The 9,809-nt window shown below is 37.1% G+C and overlaps 1 protein-coding gene across 2 annotated transcripts; it reads right to left on the reverse strand.

The window, feature by feature from the left end:
- Nucleotides 1-7,139: 7,139 nt before the first annotated feature.
- LOC148847742 (uncharacterized) lies at nucleotides 7,140-9,118 on the reverse strand. Of its 2 annotated transcripts, none has more exons than XM_088948821.1 (3): nucleotides 8,050-9,118; nucleotides 7,855-7,948; nucleotides 7,140-7,709 (listed from the first exon to the last, which is right to left on the reverse strand). In XM_088948821.1, the coding sequence occupies exons 1-3, from the start codon at nucleotides 8,635-8,637 to the stop codon at nucleotides 7,162-7,164; spliced, it is 1,230 nt and encodes a 409-aa protein (XP_088804947.1). In that variant the 5' UTR covers nucleotides 8,638-9,118; the 3' UTR covers nucleotides 7,140-7,161. The 2 variants fall into 2 exon arrangements, with proteins under 2 accessions (XP_088804947.1, XP_088804946.1); XM_088948820.1 differs by having other exon boundaries at nucleotides 7,834-7,948; nucleotides 8,050-8,999.
- Between the last annotated feature and the right edge of the window lie 691 nt (nucleotides 9,119-9,809).

Below are 9,809 nucleotides of genomic sequence, written 5' to 3' on the forward strand. Positions count from 1 at the left end.
GAGTCACACGCTTGAGTGACATAACACATATGGTACTACTTACTTGATCTCACTCACTCAATTTTTTGCCTATAATTTTTGTTATTAGAACATGTCATCCATTTTTTTTTTATTTTTTAATAGGGAACCGTCTAGGCAACCAGTTCCATTTTACCCCAACCCCGGTCCTTGGCCAAAAACCGTTGAGTCGGTCAATGACCCATTGACCCGTGTGGTCGAACCATCAACCCGCTGACCCATTCAATGGTTTTTGGCCTTTTTTTATTTTTTAATTTTTGTTGTCAGACGGTCGAATGACATAACATCATAGTTTTTAAAACCGACCTGGAAATCGAACCGGTCAAGGGTCTGGTTACTGGGTCGAATGGCCCGTTTTGACAAAAAAATAAAAAAATTAAAAAACGGTCAAAACAATAGAAGGTTTTTTTTTTTTATAATTGAAACTTAAGCGGCAGAAGGTTGGAAATCGAGAATCCAATGAGTTCCAAGTACTTCCAACTCCCAACACGTTTAGGTTTTCCTTTTTAATGATTTTTTTTTATTTTTAATTATTTTAACACAAATAATAAAACAATAGATAACTCCTAGCGGAACAATAACGTTAAGATGAAAGGCGAATTAGCTGATACAGTTGTCACACACACTAGTGTGGTTATTCAAGTATGAGCTACTACATTTAAGGTTCTATTACATGATTGATAATACAACAATCGAAAAATAAAAAGACATTACATATTGTATTTCATCACTCAGGGCTTGTTCCATCAATCCACATTCAGGTTTACTTTCAGGAACTGAAAGAGGGAAACTCCCCCTGAATGTGTGCAGAATTAATTTCTCAATCCTATTTATCTTATGCGGCTATCTGCTTGTCTCCGGACTTATCTTGTTTATATATTTTTGGAGGCAGGACAGGACCATCTTGCATTCTATCGAGGAAGCTGAACTGTTTGCAATCTCACAGGGATTAGGAATAGAGAAAGCGCTGCATTAGTCCAAGGAAAACCTGTAAATATGTTTGGATGCTAAGCAAGTGGTGGTGACTTAATTTGAAGAACCAAGCTTCCCTTCATTGGTTGTGCCTTGGGATTTTGTCAACGACCAAACGAAAATTGGCTTATTCTAATGGGATATCGGATGCTGCTCACATAAGTTTACACCATTAGACTTAGCGTTTCAGCCGGTATAGACCCACCCAGGACCTGGTCAGCTGTTCTGTTCTGGTCATTAGTTCCATCATCCAACTGTCATGAACACATCTGACTTAATTTGGAAACAGATAAATGTGTATTCAGCACCGGAGAGGAGAACTTGAGTTACAGGATCACATGACATAAGAATTGAATTATGAATCAAAAAGCCAAATTTGCTGTAAATTTAAACACATTCCTTATGTGGGTCAATAACATTAAACCTGAAACTACCATGAGTAATGTACAAACGCAGAAGAAGCCTAATCCTTGGACACCAACTGAAGTCTTTGACTGAGGGGCGTGATGTAAGTTATAATTCAAGTAATTAAAACATCTATTGGAAATTCAAATAAGTTGAAAAACAAATCGAGCAGACTGGCTATCTGCCAGTAACTTGGCCTTGTACTAATAATAATAAAACCCGTCATTTTTTTTTGGTAAAAGATGAACTGATGACACAAGTCTGTACCATCTTGTATTCAATTCTGAATTAGGTTGAGGTCCAACCGACTAGTAGACAAATTTGAGATGAGCTGTGTCGGTGTATGGTTAAACTCTACCCACCCTCAAGCTGGCTTTTTAGTTCTACATCTGGTTCGTATTTTAAACATTGGAGTTGTGCTTCAAATGCCGATTCAGTTAAATACTTTTGTCATGTTATCCTTACCTTACCGCATCATCAATTATGGGTTTATGGGTTTACATTTCCATGGTGGCTCATGGCTCAGCTTTTATGAGCTAGTATCCAGTAACGAATTGAAATTTGAAACAACGCTACCCATATCACGATTCACGATTTTGTTTGTGCCACCACTCACCAGTCCTCAAACAATTTATTACTTCATTAAATTATCGCTCGTTCAGTGAGGGGCATAATTGTCCTTCCAAGGCCTCGCTCAAATCAAAATAGGGCTCACCATGACTTTTCATCATCTTTCGTCAACAGACTGTTGATGATGCATGATTCACCAAATTACCCATGAATAATCTTTCTTTACACTTACACTTACACTTGTTGGTGAAACATCACAGCTAGCACTATCAGTTGGTAGAAGTAGAACTACTGTAATATGGACTTCAATGGATGAATGCCTTTCAAGGCTCAAAAGCGACTTTGGATCAGCTGCCTATACACACTCCCAACAACAATAACAATGTTCCAATCAGCTATTACAGCCGTACATTGGAAATACCTACAGAATAGAAGCGTTTTGTTGGTAGCAGATCCTACCCTCACGAACCGTCAGAGACTCAGAAGAGGGCTGATAACTCTCATGTATAATGGTCTGACCTCTGACGTCTGACTTGAGAGAACTAAGACCCCACCATTCAATTGAATAGGCCACACTTTAACTGCAAACAAAATTACCAAAAGCCATGTCGTAGTCCATGCCATCTCTTGACAAGTAATTCAGTGGAGGGTACCGTTGATCTAAAAATGATACATGTGCCAAGTTTTGGTCTCTGACTCCTCAATCCTGATCTACCCAAGTTGGGCCTGGGCCTAAAGACCATCCCTACCAAAGGCCGCTCTTCCAGGTCTCAATATTCGAAGATGAAACTTAAGTATCTCCCCTTGGTCTTGTTTGACGGCTCCCATTTTCCATTGAATTGATGCATGAATCATGGCGTATCTGCTAATTCAGTCAGTGTTACCAATAAAGTCGGTTCATCTCCCATAAAAGAGCTATGATGCATTATTGTTGTATGTGTTTAATTAACTGTCAGTAAATTGAATCTTTTAATTCATCTAAGTTTGAAAATATATTATTTTTTAAAAGTACAAAATATCTGTTCTTGATTGTAAGGTTCAAAATTTCGTTACGTATCGGCCCATATCAACCGATACGTATCGATCAGCAAGTTTTTGGCACGGCACATGGTACCAAATTGAATATGCCGTATCCATTCATCGTATTGAGGCCGTATCGTTGAGTATCGGTGTGTTTCGGCACTGTATGGGCTGATATGCTACTGATACGATAGTGTATCGGCCGATACAATACGATTTTAATGTGGCAAAAACGCAAATAAAACTCCTTTCGAAAGAGGGTTTCTAAACCCAATTCAGAATCTCTCTTTCTTTTCCAAATTCTTCAAAAAGCTTTTTAACCTTTTTAAAGACTCAAATCTTGTAAAAATTTGCCAAAACATCTATAAATTTGCAAGATTCAACAAGTTTTTCAAGGTTGTGAAAAAAGGAGTGAAACTAAATATGTTTTTTCAAATTTCTTTTACATTTTCAGCCAATGTTAGAAAAGATAAGGGGAAAGAAAGTGGTTTGCCCCCTATCCCTTCGCTGGGGGGCTTCACCCCCTAGACCCCCCTGTCCCCCTTTTCGTTGTAGCCTAATTTATTTTTTTGAGTTAGGGGGGTCTTGCTTCACTTCGACAAGACCCCCCTTTTAACAACTATTATGCATTTTTGTTTTTCTTAATATAAAAGTTTTTTATTAAAGATAAAGAAAAAAATTAAATCCCCCCTTCCTCCTTTCTCCTTCCTCCTCTTAAGGAAGCTTATGCCTCTTGCATTCTAAACTATGCTTCATGCCTCTAGGTAGTGGAATGCCTCTGTGTTTTAAAACATTGATATTTATTTTTTAATTTTAATTTTTAGAATAAAATATGCAAAATAGTTATTTCATCTATTGTGTCCATAAATCCATTCAATTTTTTGTTACATATTTACTTTTCCTAATTTTAATTTAATTTATAGAATAAAACATGCAAAATATTTATTTGAATAAAAATAAATAATTATTTAGCTTTTAGAGAATTAGAATAAAACATGTAAAATATTTACTTGATCTATTATGTCCATAATTAGATAGTATGCTTCTATTCCCAACTTCCCGTTTATTGATTATAATATGTTTTTCATAAAACCCACTAAAATGTGTTATTTTTATGCATAAATAGCTCATTTACGTCTTATATTTAGTGATATTGATGTTTATTTATGATTTATTAGAGTATTTATAGCATTTCCATGTGTTTCCATGCGTATCTTAATTTTTCATCCGTATTCATGTGTATTCAAGGCGTATCCCGATACATCTCTTAAATTTGCCATTCCGATAGGCATAGCGTTTCTAATACTTTGAACCTTGCTTGGTTGTGTGTATGTCTTTTATAATTTTATTTTTAAAATTGAAATAAAGGAATATGTAATTGAATTTTTAGTGTCAAAAAACATGTTTTCATCTTATTTAATACAAAATCAAGGTTTTTAAAATTGGACTGGACAGGAAACCATTATGGGAACTGGTTCCTGGGTCAAACGGATGGCCTGTTCTGACTGAAAAATAAAAAATAAAAACAGCCAAAAACTGTTGTTTGGGTCCATAGTTCGACCACCTGGATTCGCTGACCAAATCAAAAGTTTTTGGCAAAAAGTGGTTTTAGGATAAAATGGAACCAATCAAATAACCAGTTTCTGGTTTTTCCAATCCAGTTTTAAAAACCATGATCACAATACATAAATTATATAATTTCTACACTAGAAAATTAGTTTATGTTTTAAAAACCATTATTTTAATGGTTCTAAAAGCATGTACTGTTTTCTAGAACAAAAGCAAATAGAACACCCCCTTAATTGTTTTCTAACTAACTAGTCGTCGGGTCAGAACAATCTACTCTTTTCCATGTAGAGAGATGAAGTGGAAAGGTCAATGCAGAAGGAACCCTTTGAATCGGCCACATGTTAAACCTGGATCATCTTAGCCCATCCTATCTTAACCTTGTATTGACAAGGGATTTAAGATTGAAACTTTCCCAATAAATAGAGGGTGGGAGAAGGAGCACATGGGGCTCTTTTTGGGCCATAAACCATCTTACCATCTGGAAAATTTTTTGGTCGTTTAGGAATCTTCACTAATTAAATAACCTTACCCAACTAATTCATCACAAGGCCAACTGGCCAAGGATTTTCTTGAAACCGGACTTGAATCGAGCTGGTGGGCATTTCTGGGGATTGAATTAACCAAGTTAATTTTGTGCCTCCAAAAGTCCAGAGGGGTCCAATCCTGCAGTAAAGACTAAAGAAACATGTATATGGACGACCCACCTAGGCAACCTTCGGTGTACCAAAAGACAGTAACTATTAACATTTATTAACCAGAATTATTCCTTGAGCTATATGTATGCTTTCACTGAAGTTTTTACTTATTTTTTTGTCAATAGTCTTTGCATGGTGTGTTTAGATTTAAGTGTTTCAGGGTTTTGGTTGTGCTTCATTGTTTCGGGAGTCTTCGGTGGCTTTGTGGTCTCTGTGACCTCATTTCTTTGTTAATGATTTCTTCGTTGATGCCGATTTCAGAGGTCTTGCTTATTATTCAACTGTTGTAGGTTGTTGCTTCTTTGTGGTGGTGTCTAATTGGATTTGGTTTGCTTTTTTCGATCTTATAGCTATAGGTTTTAGTCTTGGGTTCATTGTGATAGACTATGCAAAAGCAACTGTGAACAAATCAAATGGGCTGAACACTTGCTCAGTTCCTCTAACATGAAACTAGAGAAAAACAATTATAATCCAAGGAGGCAGCACTCCCAATGAGGTTTTCTCAAGATATCTTGTACGTATGTCTTATTGGTAGACTAGAGGGTCACATTGACCACACCAAGCGAATAAATAGCTGACAAGGGAGTTGTTTGTTTAACTGTAAATAAGCACAAGACGGGATCGAGACTAAGGTTATTTTAAATTGAGGGCATTTGGCAACTTTGTTCTTTGTGTCTCTTTCAATGAAGAGTTTCCTTTAATATTAAAAAAAAAAAAAACTTGAAAACAAAATAAGTGTGCAACAGTGCAAGTGTATTTAATTAATTGAGCAATTTCTGATGGAGAAAATTTTCATCTCCACTAGCAGACTCACGTACATGTGGTACAAGTACGCAATTTCCACACTAAATGTAAGGGGGATGGATGAGTTGCACAGGCCAACATCTATTGCTATTTGCATGGAGTTCCCTTCTTCTACATGGAGGTGATGAAGGTCGCTGAGCTAACACATCAAGTCATCAACCTCCACACACGTTACCCCTCTCATCACAGATAATTTAAAAAGTTTCTCTGTGTAGAGTGCCCTTCCAATTTGGGTACACCTCTTCTTTTTTTGTCCTTGGCCACACCCCAAATGAAAGGACAAAGGATACCCATCACATATATAAATAAAGAACAAAGCTTAGTACTCAAAAGGATTTATTTCTGAAAACTACTTGACTATTGATGAGGGGGAGTGCTCCATAACTCCATTTTATATTGAAAAATTAAAGAAATAAAATAAATAGGCCAATTATCATATTTTGGAGAGTTGGTGTGACTAATGCAAAACCGCCCACCGCCAGATCATAGGAGAGCTTGTTCAATCCTCCTTTTTTGTATCAGCCAATCAATATGCCGTAACTTACAATATTGACACTTTTCCAAACTGATTAATTTAGCCATCTAAAGTTTTAATCTTTAACTTAAGAGGGCTGATTAGGGCACATCCTAATTTTGATACAGTTGGGCATATATACCCTGTGCAAGACAAGAAAAGATACCTAGCTTATTAACTTAGGTACGTATTTTCCCTTTGATCAGAACTCTAATTTTGGGGATATATAGAAAAAAGAAGAGATTAATCTTAGCACGTGCAGTGAGTTCATTTTTGCTCCACCTACAACCTTGGCGTGATCATGCTGTGCTTCAGAGAATTTACCTGCTGCCATGGGTTGTATGAAGAATCACCCAAACTTTTAATTTGCATTTGAAAGCGCAAGTTTTGGCTATCTAAAATGGAGCCATTCTCGGTCGTTAAGACTTACGAGAATGTGGAAATGAGGCTTAGTGTGCAAATCAAAGCAGAAAGAAAATATCACTAAACCTACACTTTCTGCAACTCACGAAATGAAAAAATAGGTGAGAGTAAAAAGAAATAAAAGAAAAGTAGAAAGAAAAGATGATGAGTGATGGAATGAATTGCATGCTATTATTGCAAAAAAAAGTCAATCATGTCTGTTACAATCTCACTCCTCATTTCTTCCAAGATAACATCGCCTATTTCTACCGCTATCTCACTTCTCATCCGTGGCTTCAAATGATTCCACTCTTCTGTTGAGTATGAAAAATCAGAATATATCAGTTGGGTTATGTTTGTTTTATCTCCGCATTGCTTGCCCCACGAACAAATCTGCTCACAGATTATCCTCCCAAGATCTTCAGGCCCTAAGAATTGACGATCAAATAGACTCCATCGTTTTGTTCCATGAGTCTCCAACGCTTCCCTTACGCAGTCAAAGAGAAGCTGCCTTGTCTGCTGCAATACCCATCTGGTCTTCAGGTACTGAGAACAAGAACCAGGTCCAAGGAGCTCCTGTAATTCTGCATATCCAATAGAACCCTGTTTCTCTTCCAGTGAGTGTACAAGTAAATCCCACATAGAAGCCGAGAATGTGGAATCTTCTGCTACTTCCTTGGGTACATTGAAACTTGAAGTTGATCGTGTCTCCTTGCTTCTTGTAGCGGGGCAGCACCACACTGTTTTGTTGTCCAACAAACAACAATAAAAACGATTTTTTTTTTCTATTTCAGAATCAAATGGATAAAGATAACATTTTATTTTAGTGTAACTTAAAGCAGACAAAGGTTGCAAAGATTTAACTCTGGTTTTGGATTCGAGAACCTTCATGGTAAGGTTGTTCTTCTAATACTGACACAGGACTGAGTTGCTTGGTATCTTCCATGCATCCACATTGAAGCTTTCTATCCGTGTCATCCTGTTATTAGCTTTGTGAGTAATCAAACTCAGTACATGAAAACAGAAGAACACTTTACACTTAATTGGGTAAAAATAGAATGCACAAGACGTTAATCCTACCTCTTTCTGTTTCAGATTGCAAAGTTCTAAGCTTCTGAAAGTGTCTGCAGAAGAAGATGGAATGTGCTCACTTCTTTGAGGTGAGGGAGAGTCTTCTGCATCGCTTTCACAACAAGAATCAAATAACGTGACGCTGCTGGCCGACGAAAACTGATCCAAATCTGCAACTTGTTGAGCCCTCGCGCCTCCCATCTCACAGACACAAACACCTTCATCCTCATAAGCTCTAGTATCGCAATTCGATGTTTTTCGGTTGCTACCAACGAAAACAAGCTTGTTAATTAATAACTTGAGGACCTTCGGGCAGTGCGGAGGTCTTCTCCTCAAACCATAACTGCCCGAACTCTTAGAATTCTTATGTGAAATGGAAGTGCAGAAACCATCTCTAGCTTCCGAATTCGAGATTTTCTTCAAGTACCCTCTCTCCGAAAGGTAATCTTGCAGCTGAAAAGGTTCTTGTTGCTCTTGGAGAAGCTCGCCAAGCCGTCTTACCCGGCCTGGTTTGGAGACGGAGGTTGCCATTAAGCTATTCAAGATTAATGGCTTAGAGGAGGAGATGGAAACGAAGATGTGTGAAAGTTTAACCATCAGAGAGAAGAGGACAATGAGGTGCAGGATATTTAATGGGATGGACAAAGCATACCCGTCAGGAGAGAGAGAGAGAGAGAGAGAGAGAGAGAGGGGGGTCTGTAATAGAAGTCACCTTGAATCCAGGCAATCCTCGACAGCTAGCAAAGCAGTTAAACAACTATATAGAATCTGAAGATTGTATATAATGTTTGTCAGCGAAGGTTAGGACTTTCACCTGGGTATTAAATTCTTCATATCTCTCACTTTTTTTAAGAAAAAAATAAAAAATTTCTCAGAAGAAGTCACAAACATATAATACAGTCATCCAAAATTCGTCCAGCTGTAGGAGGAGTCACAACAACGCGTCAACCCCTCTGGTTGGAGAAAAAAAAAGACAAATTGAAGGATTTATTTCTGCGCGGGAGGTGGGCTTGGTTGCAGTTTTCAGCCCTCCTGGGTTTGGGTTACCAAATCAATGTTTATGTTTTCTCTTTCTGCCTGCTTTATGAAATGATGCTACTTCAGAATGTAATCATGTAGGTGGGTGTGGATGGAGTAGACCCTATATTATGAGATGCTAATTACTTTTTTCTTGTTTTGCTAATTAGCAACGGAATCAGAAATTAAGGGTTCAATTATCCTGCAAATGCAGAGAATGAATGACAAGCATACAAAATTGGCTTCTATCCACCATTTCCTATGTCTTATCCATAGTTCTTTAAAGCAGCTCAGGAGGACCTAGAACTCTAGAAGTAGACAATACATATACATTAATTCCATGTGAAGGGATACCATATCTGAAGATTATGCGCAGGTGGTCCACACAATGTTTATTTACCTTGTTCTTATTTTTATAAAATTTATATTAGAGAATTTTTCCTTTAAAACTCTACTTTGTACGTACATGAATTCCTATCTTACTGTTTCCATTTCAATCAACCCAATGGTTATGGGTTTAGCCCGGGTTCCTTAATTGAATCACCGTATCAATTAAAATAGGAAAAGGAAATAAAAGGTAGGGAAATCTTTATAAACTTTGTACAGGTTTTTACTCTTTTTACCTTTTGCTTCAAATCAAACATAATTTAAAAAAAAAAAAGAAAAAGAAAAGGAAAAAATTACCGTTATTGGATATATAGTGCAGAAACACCGATGGATCATTAGAATTTTAGAAGACACGCGGCAAATAG

Source organism: Nelumbo lutea, chromosome 6 (assembly GCF_056320005.1).
Source record: "Nelumbo lutea isolate HS-2025 chromosome 6, American lotus-T2T, whole genome shotgun sequence".
Classification (NCBI taxonomy): Eukaryota; Viridiplantae; Streptophyta; class Magnoliopsida; order Proteales; family Nelumbonaceae; genus Nelumbo; species Nelumbo lutea.

Coding starts and splice junctions, on each gene's coding strand:
- LOC148847742 (XM_088948820.1), bottom strand. CDS start 8,637: ATGGTTAAACTTTCACACATCTTCGTTTCCATCTCCTCCTCTAAGCCA. Junction 7,949..8,049: donor GCAATCTGAAACAGAAAGAG/GTAGGATTAACG, acceptor AGCTAATAACAG/GATGACACGGATAGAAAGCT. Junction 7,710..7,833: donor TTCTCGAATCCAAAACCAGA/GTTAAATCTTTG, acceptor ACAACAAAACAG/TGTGGTGCTGCCCCGCTACA.